Consider the following 21,070-nt stretch of genomic DNA (forward strand, 5'->3'; position numbering starts at 1 on the left):
CGCAGTCCCTGTCCTTGTTTCCTGCCGAATTAAGATCCTGCTAATGCAAAAACAATATTTACTTTATTTCAACTGAAGACTTTTTTTGTGAAGTCACAGGAAACACAGCTGAGGTCATCAAAAAGAATCCAGTTATATATATTTTTCATTCTCCCTGACATTGTTCTGATTGGGTCAGCTTATTGGGATTTGAGCTGAACACGCTCATGTGCCAACGCATTCAAGTAGAAAAGCACGTAAAAAAGTGATGAGTATGGCCTGCAGTCATCTTCCATCACAAGATAAGGTCACCTTCCTTATCTTATCTTCTTCACGATCATCTCCCTGAAGGTGGAAATCTATCACCTGTTCCAAGAAGAAGTTGCAGGTATTTATTCTACTTAAGCAGTGTTATCAAAGACCAAATTTTCAGCTTGCAGAGGTTGCCATATGCAGAAAGAACACAGCCAAAGAAAGACAAATCAGGTTAAACTGTTTACCTGTTACAATTTTCATGTGATCAGTTACACTTATTCCCCTGAAATTTTACTTGGCTTGGACCTTTCTAGTCCTACTGAGGTGTTTAAACCAACTACAATAGCAATACTTGGCTCCATGCAAATGTAGCATGTGAGATATTTAACTAACTTTAAACATATTCAACTAGTCAGGCACATCCCATTGTGTTAATGGAGCTGCTCAGTAATGTCAAACCGGAGTGCTGTTACGCTGACAATGAGTGGATACGAATGCTGCAGCCAGGTCTGAGGTCTATAGTTTTACAACTTTAAAGCAGAATTTACAACATTAGATTCAACTTTAGAGATATTTTAGCAGCCTGTTACTTCGCACTAGATACTGCTCTCTTATTTCCCAAGGGGAAGCCACAGCAGATAAACCTTCATGTTTGATTTGGCACAGATTTTGCGCCGGATGTCCGGCCTGATGCAACCTTCCCACCATGGGAGGCCCTGAGACCGGCACTAAGAGTACACTAACTTCCACCTCCCCGAGGCTGGGTTTCTATCTCCTCTCAGTCTTTCACCAGGGATCTTTGGCGTAACAGGCAAACATGATAACCACTACGCCACTTGGGCATGTATGTATCGATGTGATATCCCCGTACAGACACACACCCAGCTTGTTAACCAATTCTTCAAGTGGCACAACGTAAATGGTATATGAACCAGGATTTTATAGTCTTTCTATGCAGGTGATCATCAAAGCCTTGATTTGTACCGCAAGTCTCATTCACCCAATAAAACACACATTCAACTTTGGTAATGTGAACTGAAGGAGTTTGGGAACGACCTTTCAATTGGTAGACAGCCTGCTCTATCATCTGAGCCACAGTTGCCAAATTTCACAGTCCCCCATCTCATCCAAATTTGGTCACTGTTGGCTCCAAAAGAACAAGATGGAAACTACAAAAGTGTTAAAGTAAATGCTTCAAAATGCCAAACGCTGGGTGACATTAAGGGGCAGCATGGCCGTGCATCGGTCCTACACAGTTTTACAGACCATCATTTATGTACATCTTGTAGTTTTTACTGTCACCAGAGGCAGCATATATATAAGAAAAGACAGTGTAGGATAGTCTTGCTTGTGTTTTTGCTCATCTTTCAGCCAAGTAATGCATGTAATAACAGGACAAATAATCATGAATCCCCAACCACCCTGGTAAGAAAAACTGCATAAAATACATAGATACGTAAACCAAGAGTATGGAAAAACCTATGGTTGTTGCCCCAGAACCAACAAGTACCTCCATCCCCTCGCAGGGAGTGGTAGGAAGGATGAATCAGCTGGACACAAGCCAGCTGCTGAACAGTAATGCTCATCCACCTGCCCCCAATGTCTAAGATGCAGATAACATTGAGGGACATATAGCATCCTTCTGCACATTTTTTAACCAATCAGCATTGCATGCTGTTGTTTTTCTTTTGTTTTATTAACAGCTGTATGTAAGCACATGTCTGTAGGTTGCATATAAATAACCCTTCACTCTGCAAAGCCAAACGCCTACACAAACGAGTTACAGTGAATTCTGCTGTCCATGCCCATTTTTTATTTACAGCACTGTTTTCGAGCACTTGAGTTTTGCACTCCTCTCTTAAAGACAGGGTGGCCTGCAGGTCAAAATGTTTCTTTGAAAGAGCTGGCATAGGATCATTTGGTCCTTAACGAATCTCAGTCAAAGACATTATTCATTCCCTTACAGGAAAAAAAAACATTTTAGTCAAAGAAAATCTTTCATCGAAGACTAGCTGTTTTTAGCTGTAGCATGGAGTGTGTTCATAACTCTCGGATCTTGCCCGGGGTTGGAATAGGTGCAGCTTTTTTACTCGTCATGTCCAACTGGGAGGGACAAAAAACTAGGATTAGTTTTAAAACTTAACAAAGACCTGCTGTGTTCACTCTGCAGAGTGACCCTCTGTGGCTTCCAGCAGCACCCCTGCAGTTGGCGTCATTAGCAGGAAACCTGTTGGAGCTGGTGAATACAGAGCAGCCTGATAGTGCTGATAAGGATGGGGACTCCTGAGGGTGGCTCATCAGCCTTTTGTCAGAAAGTTACTTCCTTCCTCTCACACACTCTCTGTTTAGTGTGTCTACTGAGCTTTAATGCTTGCAATCAATATCGTACTAGCCCAGCATACAGTATCTGTTTCTTTGTAGCACAGTTTCAACGCTTTGCTGGCTACAGAGCACCAACTAACACGGTTCCTGAAAAAATCCAAAGCCACATGTAATTGGCAGTTGGCTTACTGTATAATGACTGTTTTCATTTTGACAGGCATTTAAGTTCCTGCTATGATTCCTCGTCGGATTTCTTTCTGTCACCATTAACGAGAATTATCCCACAGAACAAGGTGGGCCGCCTCATTTAGAAACAGATTGTTAAAACTGCCGCACAGACGATGAAACAGAGACTACGAAGCCCACGAATTCTGTAAATGTTAACCTTTTTTTTGTATTACATACCAGGCATACTATATATCTATAGGCTTTTCTTTCAGTTGTTTATAAAAGCCTGCTTTCTTAGCTCGAGATAAGATTTTCCTTTGTCTTATCACCGACTGTCAAAACAAAAAAAAAGTGCCATGCAGGCTGGGCCCCATGCACAAAAAAAAGAAACCCGGCTGTGCTCTGATCCACTCCTCCTCTCCGGCCTACCCCGACATTTTCACCCACCGCAGAAATGTACTCCTGTGGAATTTCCTCTCATTGGACAAGCAAATGCCCTTAACATGCAGTTTGGAGATGCAGAGAGACAAGAGTAGTAGACAGAAATCGCTAAATCACGGTATATCTGGCTATGAGACAGAAAAATAGCCAACTTTTCCCAAGAGAAAAGACAGCACAGATCTCTTGCGATGACCCTGAATTGAATGTGTGTCTGTTTGTGTGCATGTGCTCCATCTGCTCGCAGAAGAGGAGCCCAGTGGCCCGGTCAATGATCTATGTCAGTTAGGGAGGCTGAGGTCACAGCTGAGGTCACCAGCCTCAGGGGCGAGTAAATCCTCTCCTCTGTCTGTTTCAGCCTCTCAATGGTGTCATCAGCCGAGGGCGTGGCAGGCTGAATCACACTCACTGTCCAGCACCAGTGACATGGCAGATACACACACTGATACATATAACGTTCTTGTTACTGTCCGGATTACACAGCGCAAACTCTTTTTCCATCCCATCCAAGCAAAGAACATAATCCGAAGATGGTATCTCAGAGCACTGGGGTTTGTCAGCATATTAATAATTAGCATATTTGACATAAGATAAAGTAAAGTTAACCTATTATTACAGCGCTCATTACACTTTGTTCCCATGTTCAGTCTTGACGTCGTCTCAACTCTGTTTTCTGTAGAAAAGCATGTTTGATTTCCCCCAAACCTCTTGCAACACTTTTGAACAGCTCAACAACAGCGTTAGTCATGTCGATTGGCTCACTACTTGGCTGTTAAACTGGCTGACTGTCTTTTAACCGAGAAATTCCTGATTCATGTCACAGTACCAGTCAGTGCAATGGATGCATTTAAGGTCTGAACCCAGGAAAGATGGGTCCAAACCCAATCAGAGATGTGAAATCACTATGAAAAATGCAAGCTTTCCAAACTTCTTCCAATCTTTGTAGGTGTGATCTGTGGTGGTTAAAATCACCCCCAACTGACCTAAATCCTAAACATTCCCAGCCTTGTGTCTTTTAACCGGAAAAGACCAAAAGCTTGGATGCAGGCCTGTTTTGGAGGCTTACAGTGAAAAGTTCTTGCAGCACACCATTCACCACGTGCCACTTTAGATTACAGAAAAGGCAACAGACTCTTATTACACAGTAATAAACTACCACTGCTGGTCTTTGTATCATAAAATGATGTAAAACCTGAGACAGGGGAGGCTAAAACTGTGGCTACAAGATACAAGCGGGGTGTAATATACTATGCTAAAATAAAACTAGCTGACTCGATCTCACTGGTCCAAGTAAAGTTGAGGCAGCTAAACTCCCCTCAGGGAATAAAGGGTGTGTTGTGTTGCTTTTAAAATTCATCTTTTCAGTCAGAGAAGTGTGTTACTTTTTCTCTCTAAAGTCACAGAGTCTGGCTTTAAGGAGAGTTTGTGACAAAAGCATCATCTAACCTTTAAGGGGGAGATGCCTGTGTCTAAAGTTTCCTTGCTTATGATTTTAAAAGTTCCTCTTACAGCAAATTTCAAATCAAAACCCCTTTGATTGCAGACTGCCCAAAAGCTGTTCTCAAGTGAAGTACAATGTTAAAAAATGTACCAACAAATGAGCTCATTATAATGAAATCTTATCACTTACAGTAAGAGGAGAACTTGTAGTTATTTTTTTTCCAACCCTGATACATATCGGCTCCCACAGGACTCCCGTGCTGCATCGGTGCCATGCTGTGCTCAATGAGCCACACAGAGCAATACATCACGTGGCATGGTGGTGACACAAAGGTATTACCACACAGTTAGCCCAACCACGGACAACACACACACATGCACCACTGACAACCCCAACAGTAGGCCATTATACTGGTGTTACACATGAGCGAGGACCGTCTGAAAGCATGACTTCGAGCTACATGGTTGGAGCACACCTCTTGTTTTCTGAACGCCACTTATCTTTCCGCTCGGTTGCACTGTGTAAGCCGGTGGTTTAAAGACCTAAAGACAGGAAGAGAGCGCGGCAGAGAGATTCCCAGGACATACCACGAGCAAACTCGTGTTGACAGAGACGCAGCTCTGGACAAGTGTGGATGCGTTCCTGATGGCTGTGAGACAGGAGGCATCTAGTGAGACAGGCAAACGGTTTCGTGGGGGAGAGATGTCGGCCTGCCTCACCCATCCCTCTTGTAACCACCACCGGTTAGGCGAAAAGGGGAAGAGGAGAGGGAGCTGTGAATGGACAAGCTGCTGAGAGAGGGAAAGGGGAAGCACAGCCAGAGGACGAGTGGGAGGGGAGAGATGACAGGGGGAATCTGTGTGCCAGGGGCAGAGAGATGAAAAGGAAGAGGGGGGAGGTGGTCCAGGTGTTCACCTCGCAGCCGTACGGTCAATTCGTGCTTCCTGAGCGCTTAAAATATAGTTTCATTTTTTGCCTTTTCTGTCACACGGGTTTGTTGTAAAGTGAAGCAAGAGAAAAAAAATCAGTTACTTTAAAAGCACAAATTTCTCTCTCACACTTCAGAATAAAACACACTCGCTCAACACGTCTCGCGACAAAAGTTTAAGAGCAGTTTAAAAAGCAGCAACACTTTCACAAATTTCACTCCCCCCTCCCCTAAAAAAACACCACAGCTCACCGCAGACGTCAACAAAGCCCTCACAACACCCTCCATTTTTCCAGATGCGCTGGGCTCCAATCAAACATGTGGAAATGATCTATAGTGTCCTCATGGCAGGGTTACAGAGAGCCTCACTCCACAGTGACAAGGAGAAGAAGAAGAAGAAGAATCAGCAGAGCACATGAGAGAAACAAACTGACCTTCAAAGTCTGATATGATCCCTTCCAAGTGAGCGTTGACAGTGGAATCAGACATTTTGGGCGTCAAGTGTGTTTGTGCGTGTGTGTAATAAATGCGAGAGAGAGAGAGAGAGAGAGAGAGGGAGCAGGGTTCCCTTTCCCTAGCAAGGAAAAGTCTTCCTACGGCGCAGTCCCGCTTTTAAACAAATCCCAAATTAGGAGCCCGAGTAAGGGAGAGGTGGGGAAGGAGAAAAAAAAAGAAAAGAAAAACACACACATATATATGCACACACACACACACACACACACACACCAGGCAGGTCACAGATCCAAAACGCTCTGCCTGTCCTATCTCTCCTCTCTTTCTTAAAGCAGCAACTTATTTTTCTCTTCTCCTCCTTCTCAACTTCCAGAGTTTGGAATGAGCAACCAATGACAACCCCCCACCCTCCCGCTCTCTCCCTCCCTCTCTCTCTCTCTGCAGCTCACTGCCTTCCCTCCCTCCCCCCTCCTCCTCCTCTTCCTTCCCTATCTCCCTCCCCTTCTGCAGCCCTCCTCTCTCTGGCTTGCCTCTTCTCTGCGAACCCTCTCATTTTCGACCGGGCAAGTCGAATTATTCACACACCAACGTTCAAAACGCACTTCCTACAGGCCCGATCACATGACTCACACGCTCCGGGCAGCACACTGAAGGGCCTTTGGAGGCTCTGAAAGGGTTGGAAGCCATTAGAGCAGCATCCTGCAAACACGTAGCTCGCTCAGTGTATAGGAAAGATGAGCTCTACGTCCAGTCCTGGAGCGAAAGCTTGCAGACGACACATGAACGACCCACGAGCGAAGACACAACCACACAATGGACTAATATGGTCAGGACGGGCCCACGCAGGCAGTTTGTAGGTCGTCTGACATGCTCAGTCACTCTGGAGGCAGACATCAATAAATAAGTACCCTAATGACTTAATGACCATGTGAATGAGGCTCTCTGTGGGACGGGTGGGCAGGGGCGCTGGTCAGTGTGATCATGTGTGTTGCTCTGTGCATGCACGGGACCAGGGGGAGAAGAAGCGAGCGGATGTGGCATTTAGGGGCATGTGGATGAATGCATGTTAAGAATGACTGCGCACAGTCGCAGTTAGTTTACTAGAGTGTCTTGGAAATGTTTTTCTAGTAAAGCGCTGCCGCCTAAACTGACAGCTCGCTGCGAACGCAGTTACCTTTTGTGTAAACTAGAGTTACTCCACAATGCTATCACACCCTCAGGCAACTGCTCAGCCACAGGCCTGCGGTGAGAAAACACTGCTGCTGGCCTCGCAACCATTCATTAGTGAAGACAATAAACACCAAAAGTATTATAGTTATGTGTGTGTGTGTGTGCTGAGAGGATCTTTTCTCATAAGGCTCATAACTCTTTCCAATCTGCACGGATGTTGTGCTTGTAAAGTAAAGAGGCAGCCCTTAGAGACAACAGCTGAAGCAAAAATGATTAGGATCTAAACGGCAGTAAATTTTTTCAGAGCGTAAAGGGGCAGGAGACGTTAAGAGGCCCCCTCAACCCCCCCAGCAGTTTCTGCCCGGCGTGTGATTTATCTGGAAAGCCAATTGGTTGCTTACACTAGAATCAAAGTTTGCATTTTCTGTTGATTTAAGCGTGTTTACCTCGCCATAAACACAGATGTGCACGAGTGGCCAAACACACACTAAACACGCTGATTGTGAAAATAAATACGGCGCTTTACTGTACCAAAACCTGCAGTCTGTGGTTAATCTCCACGTCCCCCCCCCTCCCCCAGTGAACCATGAAAACAATTATGTAACCGGAAAAATGTCAGCGAATAATTTTGGTTAATACAGAGAACTTGAAAATTGTGGGACATGTTTTCAAAAGCTTCAATTTTTAATTTTTGGTTTTTGCCCAGATGAACAGAATCAGAATCACTGCCTTACTCACAAGTTTCATAGGGGTTGTTCTCGTCTTACTACCGCCCCACACACTTAGCCTATAAATACACCTAAATATGTTTACTTGAAGTGTGTTTTCCTGGAGATATGAACCCTACAATGTCTCAATTGTGTATCACTTCCTCCAGCAGAGGTCAGCGTTGTACTTATAAATAAAACGTGTCACTATACCAGTCACTATAGCACCCGGTAACATAATCTGGGAACAAATAAAGATGGAGACACGAGGAGAATCCTGCTCGGGACACACCCTCCACCCACACAGCCAATCCTGCCCAGCATGTGTGTAGTGGATTTCTACTCAACCTGGCATAAAAATACACACTGAGCCTTTCTGTGCACACACACACATGCACGCACACACAGATGACTAATACGCGCACAGCTGATGCATGCAAAACCACGAACATGCATGCACACTCAGCACAGCGCCCAGGCCTGTCGCCGTAGCAGCTTTGTATAAGTGTGAGGACACTTACCCCTCACCTTGACTTTTAACAACCCCATACCCAAACCTCACTGTGAGCTACACCCCGATTCTACACAAAACCCTGAAATCAAGTGGTTATCACAATGGTTTTAAGCAAAAAGTGAAGAAAAACAAATGTTCACACAAAGCTAGAAAGACATACACACACACACACACACACAGCAATGCACACTTCCTTCCACCACATATCCTTGCAAGCCCCAGCAAGCCCAGACAGCTCTAATCCAATCTGCTGTAACAACTGTCACACTGGGTGAAGAGGGGAATGCTTTTCGCCCTTTAGAGAACTTCATTCACATCATAGCAATCGTGCACTCGCGCTCAGCACATGCAGAGCACTGAGAATCATTTTTATCTGCTTTTTTGCACAACATATGCCTTGGATATGGTATGTGGTAGCCCAAATGTGTGTATGCGTGAGTGTGTGTGGGTGTGTGTGTGTGTGACTGGAAGTTTTTACAAGGACATGTTGTTTCCAGATATCGGTGCAAGCTTTGGGGCCTCCTGTGGTGTCAATTCAGCCACAGCGCCTCTTCTTTCTAGTAAACGTGGCATTGTGTTATGAGCAAAGATGATGTTTTTCATTAATCAGTCATAAACATGTGCATTATTTTCCACAGAATAATTAAATCATCAAGTTAGTCTTGGCAGAGCTGCGTATTTGTTGTAAAAAAAAAAAAAAAAAACTCCTAAAAAAACAGCAATAATTAGGAACTGGGCCTTCGGGCCTTCTGTACATTTTTGAACTGTAATACATTTGAATAGCGAGCTGTTAATGAAATGTTGCACTGCAGCAAGAAGACAAAGAGTCTGTCGCTTAAAGAAACCCAGACCACCACCACGCTAAAGAGGGTCCTGTCCTTCGAGGAGCTGAAAAATGAGTGGAGCCCAGTGGGAGGAGAAGACGATTGCTTCTATAAACAGATGCCAGCTTGGCGAGGCAGTTGCTGGGGCGATGCCAGGGCAACAGCAGACTGAGATACGCTCCTCTGTAGTCTGGTGAGTGGTAAAGATGCCCTGAAAGTTCAAATCTGAGATAAAACTCCAATAACAATTTCAATAGTAAGCAAAGCCACACTCATCAGGAGGATTCAAGAATGCACCTTAACATCATTGATGACTGCAGCTTTGTTAACTTTTTTTCTACAGATGGCATGTTTTCAAAGCCGTTCCTAAACCCCTCGTACCAGCTTCGATGCGTGAATAATGATCAGTGTTTCTTTCAGCTTGTGTCAGTTGTTATTTCAAACATTTCCAGTACCAGATACAGAGGAAGCTCTGGCTTCCTGCTGAGTTCACTGTATAACAACAGAAAAGCTTTGTCGGCCTCAATGCAGACAAGTCGCCCATGAGTCAGACTGCATCAAACAAGCCATCTGGAAGAGGTAAAGTCGGTGCCTTGCTTGCATTGATCGCGTGTGCTCATTTGTCTGTATTTTTTGGATGCTTCTGTCTAGTTACTGCAACTCTGTTTACATGGCAACCCCCATAATAAGCAGCTGTACCTGGCTCGGGGCTTGAGAGAGGGGGAGAAAGGTGGGGAAAGGTGTGCTTGTTCTCTCTCCCTCTCAGGCAGCGAGGGGAAAATATATATAAATATGTAAAGAGAGAGAGAGGGAAAAAGGGAGATGTGGAGTGACAGTGAACCCCCCACGGCTTTATTGGAAACTAGAAAGCAGGAAGATATCTGTCAGCAGTGTTAGGAAAAAAGCAGTAAACCCCACTGGAAGAGTGCTTTTAGCTAAAAGTGGGAATGAATGGCATGGGAAGGCATCAGAGTGAGAATGTGTGACGGTGCACACACACACACACACACAGTAAGAATCTGTAAAGGTTGCCACATTAAAACACACAGATGCACACGTGCACATGTGCACACGGAGCCTGTGGCCCCAGAGATGGCGAAGTGACTTCATGTAAAGTAAAAGCACAGCTGTAGTGATGGCAGCTGCCCCTTAACCAAAATGTTAAACATCAGCACCCGGCCAGGCTCCCCGACCTTTAATCAAAAGCAGCACCTGTTGGAAAATGCACGCACACATGCGAGGGAACCCCCCCACTCGAAAAAACAACTCTGTGGTTTTCTCTGCAGTGTGCACAGCCTGTATATGTGACTGCACATGGGGCTGGTGGGGTGATGGCTCGGTAAATACAGAGAGCAGCTGTCCTTCAATGGAGATGACTCTCATTACGCTCGTCTTTCTTTCTCCCACCTACGCCTTCTGCGCCGTGTCACCACTGGGTCGGTAACAGCACTGTTTAATAGGTCAACAAGCCAGCACTGTCATCACGGCCCTAGTTTTTCCCCTGCAGGCATGTTTTGTTTTCACCAAAATCAACTCTGTTGTTTCCTTAAAACCAGTTACTGCGCAGCAGCCTGAAGATGCAGAACAGCACAACAAGTCTCTGAGACTCCAGTGACCGTCGTGTAACTCAGCGCCTCCACCTGGTGGTGAGTGTGTAAATTACACATCAATCAGAGCGCTCCTGCCACAAACAGCCTGCCTGGCGTCTTTCAGTGAGTTACCGCATTGATCACAAAAGCTTGTAGTCACTGTGAAAGTCATGACCCTGAGACTTCAGAGCGGCGTTGACTATGGCTGTGTCATGCAGATGTTTATCAAACCTCATCAGCTGACTTCACTGTGACTGGAAATGATGTGAAACATCAGCTCTGAGGTTCATGGAATGTTTCTGTTGAGGACATCACGGTCGTTGATTCATGAGGGGGGAGGATCACAGGAGACAAAGGGAGCCTTGAAAATCAGCATCAGCACCAGAGGGGTGGGGAAACAGAGCGGATTCATTAAGTGGGGTACACATGATACATATAACAACAAAAAGGGTCGCAGCCTATCTGAGCTAAGATTAAGGCTGTGATAGTCCACACAGAAAGGCCACAGCTGCTTTTCAGAGGCAACTGTGCCTCAGGAGGACGTGTAGGTTGTCTAGTAATTCCAGACATGAGCTTTGGACAATTTCAAGAGAATCAGGTCGAGACTCTTTCAGAAGTCCTTTCTTATATGTGGCACGCGGCAGGAAACTGTCCACTTCAGACACGCTCTCACTCCTGGAAATACTCCGTGGTTTAGGCAAGGGTGGTGCCTGAATGCCACTGCCTTGGATATTTGTGTTTCCCATGTGCCCAAATGCTCCCAGTGGCCGGGGGGTGGGGGAACTTGAATGGAAATTCTGCCACCATGCATCGGTGTGTGAATGAGGAACACACTGTAAAAGGGCTTTTCGGAAGGTTAAAAGGAACTGAATACATAAGCGTGAAACAGCAGGCAACAGAAAAATGAGTCCAGCGCGATACAATGCTTACTAAAAGAGAAACGAGAGGAGCTGTTCACGGGGCGGGAGAAGTGCGATAGGTGTACCACTACTTTACACTTCCACCAAACACTTGTCAATAATCTGAGCTTACTTCAATTCGATTCAACAGACCCTGTAGGTGCTACAAGCTGTGCTCGTTCACACACACACACACACACACACACACACACACACACACACACACACACACTACCGCACCAACCACATGTATGCTCATTAACATAGACAGTCCCACACACACTCGTATAAACATGCTGCTGCCACCACTTGAACGTTTCCACCCTACGTCTCTTGAGCTTTTTTACAGCTCTCACACTAACACCTATAAAAATACCAGCGAGAAGCAGACAGGGTTCCCTCACTGATGACTTTAGCATAATGTCCAGCTCACATACCAGCACCTGTGCACAGAAAAACGGTTATCAGTTCACTAATGTGTATTGTTTGCCGCATCCAGCAAAGAAAGACATGGCAGAGGTGCAAATTTGGAACGTCGCTGTCAACTGAAAGAGGGACTGACCGATGGCCAAAGAGGGATCAAAGCCACAAGGGACAAGAGTAGTACTGTTCAAACAGAGCTCCTTCCTGTTTTCACACTAAAGAAGAATGCAGGGGATGGAGAGAAATATCTAAGAAATAAGTTCTGTTCTTTGTCACTTTAGCACAAAAAAGTAACTCTCTAAAAAAGTTGCAGCACTCTTGCAACAAATGAAAACGAAGCAAACCAGTCCAAATCCTGACCAACAGCCTGTAAAGACAAAAACATCTAACAGAGGTTTGGTGATACAGATGGTGAGGTGAGTGCAGAGAGACAGAAATACATGAAAGGAAACAGGACAGATAAAAGACAGATAAACCAAAATCGGGTCCGCTAAGCTGCTCCACAAACCCTGCAGAGCTCCTGGTCCCAGCTTCCAAACCCCAAAGAAAACATCCAGTCAGCAAACAGCCCAGAATGAGAGAGTGGAAAATACCATGGAGGGGAAAAATAGACTCTGGCTCATGGAGAAAATAACCCAGCAAAAGAGCCGACGAAGAGCCTTAAACTGCGCTAAAGAACGGATGGCACGGACTCATCTAAGCTCCCCGAGAGTTTGGGCTTACCTGAGAATTTGTCCCCCTCCATAACCGGATCACTCCCTCCACAGCCACATGTAGTGTCTGCTCTTTGACTCCACTCTCCCTCTCTCACCCTCTCCCTCTCTCTCTGCCTTTTTTTAGCCTTCCCTTTCCCCCCCCCCCCCTTGCTCCCTCACTCCTTCCCTTTCTCCCTCTGTTCCTCTTCCTCCTCTTCTTACTCTCTCTTTCCTTTCGGGCTCTCTCTCCCTTTCCCCTCCTCCCTCAACACTGATTCCTTCAGTGTGTCTTGCTAATGAATTCAGAATTACGACATCCCCATGTGCTGATCATATGTTGCTCCCTCTCTCTCTCTCTCCCTCTCCTTCTTCAGAGCAGACCAAGAGACTGAAGCAGCATTGTGTCTTGAAAATAGAAACCATTAGCTCCACCATGTGACACGGACAAGCTCCTTACAGACAAAAATAAACCGCTGGACTTGAAAACTCCTCTGTCAGCCTGCTTATAATGCTCTCCTCGCGTGTGCGTGCGTGCGCTCCGGCCCTGATTCATTTGATACCAACTGCGATCTCGTCGAGCTGGTAGGACTGTCCTGCCTCAGCCACGTCTGGACTTCCCCACGATGAAACAGTTCTGCCGTTGCGTACGATGTGAAAGGCTGATAGAAATAACACTGAAGCGCGAAAACAATAAGAGCTGGAAGCAAGAAGGGGGAACTTAATTAAAACTTCCCAATTAAAGCTTCCCAGTAACGAGCCTATATAGGTAACGCAGAAGAAGCGCTTGTGCTTTGCTGGTGTAGTGGAACAGCAGCCGTCGTGCTGAAATGTGTGCTCAGGAAACTAAAATGACCTGCGACTGTTGGCATATCCCTCACGCTGCGCCGCAGAGGTCAGGGGTCACATGGCAAGCGTCTGAGCTCTGATAGAGAGCTCAAACACACTTAGACATGCCAGTCAGCTGTCTTGTGCAATACGTAACGTCCCCAGTGACCCAGTATTTGTGCCTTCATAGGAGGCTTCGGAGTGCTTGTGTGTCCTTTGTTTGTCTCAACTCAAATCACTTTTAATCCTTCAGTTAAAACCAGCCTCATTAGGCCCCGAATGGATAAAATCTGGAACTCTGATTAGCTGGAAGCCGATGTAAGCAAAGAGGATAGAGCGCACAATTCTAGCAGGAGGCTCAGACATGATTAGTATTTGTTGCCAAAATAATTAAACGACTAATTAGATGCTGATAGACAATCTAAACAATGGCTGAGCAGATCAAAATTCAGGCCTACTTTCAGACACAGATACTATATATTAGAGATTGACGATGTTCACCTACTCCTGCTGTTGCTGGTTTGCCGATGAGAGAATCTATCAAGTCATTTAAGCGAAATCCGCTCCTTTTGACAGTTCTTGTATATTAATAAGATGATTGTAAGGCTATTTATCCATCCAGACTGATTTTGTACACTTGACTGAGTAAGGTACTGTGCAGCAGTCTTGGCTCACCCTTTATTTCTTTAAACTTTGCTTCTAAGGAGACAGATTTTTTCAAACCTTTTAAAAGTAGCTTTCTAGAGATCTTTCAAGCTTTTTATTTAGAACTTGGCTCTGCCTGACTATTTTTAGAGGAATGTTTTTCTTGTTTGTTAGACTACTTAACACTGACATGTGAATAATTCAAGGATAAAAAAGGCACCTGTTGTTGTCAATACAAAACAGACAATTGGAAACAAACCATCTTAAACAGTATCTTGAGGCACTTAATTTCGTTAGCTGAATATACAAAACTGCCAAAGATAACAGGCTGATAGGCACCGACTGTATTTGTGCAGTCAAAAAGTTGGCATATGTTAGCACGATGTGCAGTGTGTCCTTAAAAAAAGTGAGGAAACAGGACGAGTGGGGGAACATCTTGACAGAGAACAGAAAGAAAGTGAGCCAACATCCAAGGAAGAACTTCCTTCAGGAAACCTGGAAAACTATTCCTGAAGACTGCTTCAAGAAATTAGATGAAAACACTCCTGGAGGGGTTGAGAATAAAGGTTGTCTTTCAAGCTCATTAAAATTTTACAAACTCTGTTTTGGCCTTATATACTCTATTTACATGTATGTTCGCACATTTCAATAAATCACTGCACATACTTCCCATTTGACAAAACATTTTTGCACAGTACAGTACATCAGGAAACACACATCTAACTGTGGTGAGAGGCTGGTGCTCATAAAAGGCTACAGGATGTAAACATTAGTGGCCCCCTCTAAGCTCAACTGTAAAGTTAGCTTGCTGCATGCTTCTTTGCAATGTTAATAGATTAGAAAGAAAATAGTTCCTACAACCTGAACCTGCTCACATTACAGTTTGCTTTGGAAATGTATTTTGTGGCACTTTGAAAAGACAGGAAATGTGCAGATTTGATATTTGGGTGAACTGTCCCATTAAGTTTAAGATGAGAGTAAATGTCACTCAATGTGTTGCTTTTGCCATAAAAAAATGAAGTGTTAGAATTAAATCCTATCTGGGTTAAGTGCATGTGATTATCCTTCTGGAGGGCTATATCTCTGTAATGTCTCTGTGTGCATGTCCAATAAAATAGGATCTGCTGACTAATAGAGGGGAATTAACCACACACAGACAGACAATGGCAACAGTGTTGGGCAGACCTGTGTGTATGTGTGTGTGTGCTCTAGTTGAGTTTACAGTAAAGCATCCTCCCAAACACACGCCTGCTGGCTCGTAAATCTGCTCCGTTGGCAGATGTTTTGTACGGAGCATCTCCCTGTGAATGCCTACACAAACTCCTGCACGCACACACACACATACCTGCACACACACACCCTGTGGCAGCTGCATCAGCGTTGGGGGGGTCTGCTGACAAGCAGGGCCTCTTCTGGAGCCTCAAGCACTGTTTGTAAGTACAGCATGTGGGTATGGAAACATCTAATCAGCCAGTCATATGGCATCACGTCACTCTGTGTGGGCATGGTCAAGATGACGTGCTGATGTTCAAACTGAGCATCAAAATGGGGAAGAAAGATGATGGTCGTTGGTGCTTTTCTTTGTTCCCTCAGTGACGTGCTTCGCTGTCATGTTAAACGAAACACCGTCCTTTTAAAACTGAGAGTGAACAGCGGAAAAAACAAGTACTACTGCTTAAAAAGAGCAAAGCCTAAAATCATTGATTACCCTCATGTTGCTGTCCTCACTTGACTCTCTCTGCGCTTCCTTTTTCTCTCTTCTCTTTCTCTATATCTCTTAACCGATTGCATTAGATGGCGGCCCCTCCCTGAGCCTGGTTTTCCTGGAGGGTTCTTCCTGCTAAAATGGAGTTCTTCCTTCCCACACTCTCCAAGTGCTTGCTCAACGGGGATCGTTTGGATTTCTGGTCATTTGGTTTTTCTTGAATGATGCTCTATAATTCAACAGAACAATTTTTCAGATACTGTCTGAAGAGTCATTATTCCCCTTTTGTTTTATCCCTTGCTGTCTGTTACACAGAAAAATCCTTTCACAAAAGTGCTGCTGACGCAAAGACTGGTGGGAGAATTCAGTTTGTGCGACTGCAGACTGACGAGTTTCTTTTGAACAGTTAGAGGTATCAAGATAAACAAGTACCTTATCTCATCTTCTAAGCCACAGTTTGCAGCGTGATGTAATCCCCCCAGTTTGAGATGTGGTGTTGATCACGTGATTAGTTTATGGTTTCATAAACAGCCGTGAAAGAGACGGTCAGTATGTGTGGATGTGTTTTTTCTTTCTGTGAAATATTACACATTTTATTTGTGCAAGATTTTTATTTTAAATCTGAAAACTACCATTTAAACAACACTGCAAAAACACTGCTGGCATTGAAGCAAATTGTTTTTTAGGGCTTATTTTTTATAACCTGTATTTTTTAAATAACCTCTAACCTTTAAAATTATGCAGTACAGTGGGAGTGGTCAGAGCCAAGATAACTTATTTTGTTTAAGTATGAAATAAGATCTAAAATAATAATTAAATGACAATCCTTTAAATGGTTTTTGCTAGAGTTTCTTACCCTTGTATGTGTGATCTGCTATTTACTGACTATTAGCCGTTATCTCTGCAGGAAACACGCAGTGTTCGCACCTTCCTCAGCTGATGGTCATTGACGTCGGCTTACATAACACTTCAAAGTAATAGAGAGCAATTTATCGAAGTGGGAAAAAAAACGTTTTTTGCGTCTACCTCCGCCCACAAGAGACAGATTACAATCGATTCTTGGAGATGAATGTACCAAATTATGCAAAACTTTTTAGGCTCTCAATGTTTAGATTTTGTCTTGTCCCTGACTCATTAGCAGCAGGGAGGGGTGTGATCAGTCCACACAGTCCTTTCACAGCTCTGAACATGCAGCTAGTCTTTTTATGACTCAGTGATGAGAAGAATAAACGATGTTGCAACAGATGCCACAGAGATCACATCTCTGGGATTACCCGAAGAGAGGCTAAATCCACAGACCAACAGCAAATTCTGCAAACGCTGTGTGCAAGTATACCTACGAGAAATGCAAGGTACCCTGTGGGAATCTTTACCTTATGTTGTTTAGTTTAGAAGCTTGGATGTTTTGAATGTGCGGACACTGGAGTGGTGGAGTCTACTTACTGGGGCTGGTGATGCCGGAGGCCTCTCTCTCGGTTCTCCTCGCTCGAGCGCTGGAGGCTCGTGCTGTGGATTGTGACAAGGAAAGAAGGGAAAATGAGTGAAATCTCCTCATCTGGAATGTAGTCAGCATTAGGAAAGAAATATTGCATTACTCACAATTCTCGGCCACAGTTATGGAGTACGAGCAAACATACAATAAAGTCTGCACAAAACCACAGTTTAGGGTTACGCTGTGAAATAATAAGCATTTTCAGTGGCAGGTCTGGTTATGCAGTTTGCCCCTATTCTTCAAAAACGGCAAATAATCAGGGAAAGTCTGCAGTTTAGCTCGCGTTTGCCAGTGTTTCCTTTTAATGGCCAAATCCAAAATGACACATTCGAGCGGATTCACTTTTCCCCACGAGGAACACCTGCTGCCAGTGGCGTTTTGAAAAGACGGGCACCAAATGGAAAAGCATTACTTCACATTCTTCATGAGGCCAAAATAATCTACAGTTGCTATTTGGAAAAACAAAGTAAACCAACAGTTTGAAAGACTGCTATTATTGTCCGACCACAGAGAGAAAAAGCCAGGCTCTTTTTTTTTTTTGTAAATTAGTTTGTCGTTTGTTTCTGGTTTTATAATTGTGTGGATGAAGTAAACCCAGAAGACCAAAGCTGCAGTTAGGAGAAAGTGCATGACAGAGAAGAGAGTAACGGCACAGTGTGACAATTCTACTACATGCGGCCTGTTGCATGTTTTGTTTGCGCATGAATAGACTAAAATTGTGCTGATGGAGTGAATGTATGATGCTTTGGCAGGTGGGTGGAAGCAGTTTGTTTAAATTTAGTAAAGCCAGAGAGGGGGGAAAGGGCGTAAACAAAGCAAACCTCAATGGTTAAATTAGAACAGCAGCTGAAAGTATAAATCAGTGCTGATGAAAGTGTGGAAAGATCTGAAAAGTGCAGCTGAAGTTATGGTCTCCTGATCCCGTTAAGTGTTCTCCCCGGGGTCCCGTATGCTTATTTTCTGGAAAATAAAAGGTTATTCATCCCCATTCATGTTTATCTAAGAGAGATCTCAGTGTCAACAGTCTTGTTCTACATGACGGTGGTTGTTTTAAGAATCAGAGGAATGTTGCTTCCTCTTGGCAGACGGTCCGCTGTGTTACTCTGGTGGAACGTTGAAGATAATCTCTCATTGATCGACTCCGGTGTGTGTGTTTGCGTGTGTGTGTGTGTGTGTGCGCGTTCAGTGCTGCTGAATCCCCAGCAATGGCTGGTGGCGTACTGAGCTAAAAAGGATACAGCTGTTTTCTGTTCAAACAGGTGATTCAGCTCCACTACAGGAACAGGGGTGAATATTTTCTTTAACGTACATGACTAACACGTGACTTCAGCCAGTCAAAGGAAGAATGATGTAGAGAGTAAATGAATTATATGTGAGATTAATATTTAAAAATAGTTTTATTCATCACTTAAAATCATGTGTAACATTTTCAGACTGAAAGTTTTGGTTAAATAAACGGCAATGGAGTTTTCTAAAAGATCTCATAAGTGAATACAGCAGCCATCTTTGACTGCTGTCTACCAAAATGTGTTTGCATTGCAGTAACATCAAATGGACCTTATGAGTGAATAACAGATATGCAGACTCTCAGCTTTTATTTAAGGCATTAAAAACAATTGTTGCATTAATCACAGATGAGTTATGGCCATTTTTATACACAGTCCAAAGCTTTAGGGGCTCAAATGTAAAGCTTTTTGTCCTTTACACAGTACTAAGGTCCTGATATTCAGGAAGGAAAATAGGAAGTAGGTGCAGGTACTTATTGAAATGTGTGCAACCATGCATGGAAATACAGGAAATGAGTTTTTATAGTGAAAGTGTAACTCTAATGTTGAGGTCTGGACCCGTTTATGACTGATAGCGTTCTATTGTGTGTTTGGAGTCATTGTTATGTTTAAAAATGAAGCCGTACTTTGCAGATGGTGATGCATGCTGGATCAAAATGTCATGGTACTTTTTTGCACTCATAATTCCATCAGTTGTGACCTAAATAATGACAGAGCCTCCACCTACTTCTTCTTTTGTCCTCCACTCATCCAACTTCCTCAATATTTAATTATTTTAAAGACAAACTACACACCTTTCAGACCCATCCCCAGTTTTCAGCTAATAGCTCTTTATGAAAGACATTAACTTGTGCTTCTAAAACTGTATCATCTTTGGCATCTTCAGGTACCTTTTCATGTTGAATGATTCACAGGTCAGAGTTAGGTGACATAACAAACAAACACAACCAAAAAAAACCCCTTCCTCTGAAACACATTGCTCAAGATTACTTTAGCAATTACAGATAAGCTTAAGAATCCGTTGCAGGCAATGACTGCCTAAACTAAGATACATAAGAAAACATGCATTTCCTCCACTGTCATGTTTATTGCAGCTATATTCAGCTGCTATTTCTTTGTGGGTCTTCCTGCCTTCTGTTTTTTTATCTTCAGCATGTCAAACGCACTGAGATCAGGTCACTGAGCGTTTCTTTAATCACGATCATCCACCAGTGTTTGCTTCACTCACTAAAACCACATCATCTCTAACTTCATTTCATGTGTAGTCAGATTTAATCTCAGAGCGCTCATAGGTTTAAATAGAGTCCCAGTGACTGCGGACTTGTGTTAACCATGTTCAAAGCTTTGGTTGTGGCTTCTCATTTGCTTCATGCAAACAATACAGGATTTACTTGACACAAAATAAAGCATAATAAAGAATAGCTTTGGTTACAGAGAGAATAGCATGATAAAAAAGTGTTGTCCTCCTGGGTCATGCAGTGGCATGGAAACAAGATGCTGCATCTTTGTCTGATCAACCACACTCTCGTCTCCACTTCCCTTAAGCTTCTAGACGTCGCCTGCGTCGACTCGCTTAACGCAGATCAGATGAGGTAGTTCATCCGGTGGATGATGATTCAGTCGTCCCATCCTGTTTTTAATTCTTAGAAGTACTTCCTTCCACAAATTGGTGCACAACATGGGCTTCGTTTTCTTCTAACGCTGCCAGCCAACATAGCGGTTTTCCCTCCTCTGCTGTCACTGATGAACACAAAGACAGCTGGCCCGAGGGAGAGGTAGTGAGTGTGGCGGGTATATGACTGGAATACATGAGTAAAGCTTTTGTAATACGCGAGTGTGCACATGTAGCAGAAGGCGAGAAGGTGCGATGGAGCGTTTGAAGTCATTCCTCACAATGAGGAGAGTAAATGCAGGAAGTGATGATGCAGCCCAGCATCGTCAGCATAATGAAAACAATATGACTGCTTTGTTGGCAAAAATGTTGCCGTCTGCAGATACATTACAGCAGAATTGTATCATTTAGAACAAATCATTAGGCTACAGACAGCACGCTGGTGCGGTGGGGAGCACTGTTTCCTCATAGCAAGAAGGTCAGGACCTTTCTGTGTGGAATTGCATGTTCTCCCGGATACTCAGGCTTCCTCCCACAGTCTAAAGACGTGCACCAACAGACTTTTAGTTGTTAGATTGTCTTGTAGTTAAGCAGTTTTCTCATGTTTTTCTGTGCACACTTGTCCCAGGTCTCAGTAAGTTTTGTTTGTTTGTTTGTTGTTTGTACCTTTGGTTTTCTCATGGTTGGATTCAGCCTCGCC

The 21,070-nt window shown here is 44.0% G+C and overlaps 1 protein-coding gene across 4 annotated transcripts in view; it reads right to left on the reverse strand.

Annotated features, from left to right (window-relative positions):
- Positions 1-21,070, reverse strand: part of LOC146576029 (septin-9-like) — an 81,183-nt gene that overhangs the window by 52,254 nt on the left and 7,859 nt on the right. The window contains exon 2 of one of the 4 annotated variants that reach the window (XM_085271020.1): positions 17,424-17,486. In XM_085271020.1, the coding sequence (XP_085127146.1) occupies positions 17,424-17,486 (63 nt within the window). Of the gene's footprint in view, positions 1-4,792; positions 4,893-5,965; positions 6,332-12,833; positions 12,954-17,423; positions 17,487-21,070 lie in introns of those variants that run through there. The other 3 variants (XM_085271024.1, XM_085271021.1, XM_085271019.1) reach the window with 3 other exon arrangements.

The sequence above is a fragment of the Mchenga conophoros genome, linkage group LG4 (assembly GCF_057382185.1).
Source record: "Mchenga conophoros isolate Kocher_MC1m ecotype Shallow Benthic linkage group LG4, M_conophoros_male_GT1.1, whole genome shotgun sequence".
Taxonomy (NCBI): domain Eukaryota; kingdom Metazoa; phylum Chordata; class Actinopteri; order Cichliformes; family Cichlidae; genus Mchenga; species Mchenga conophoros.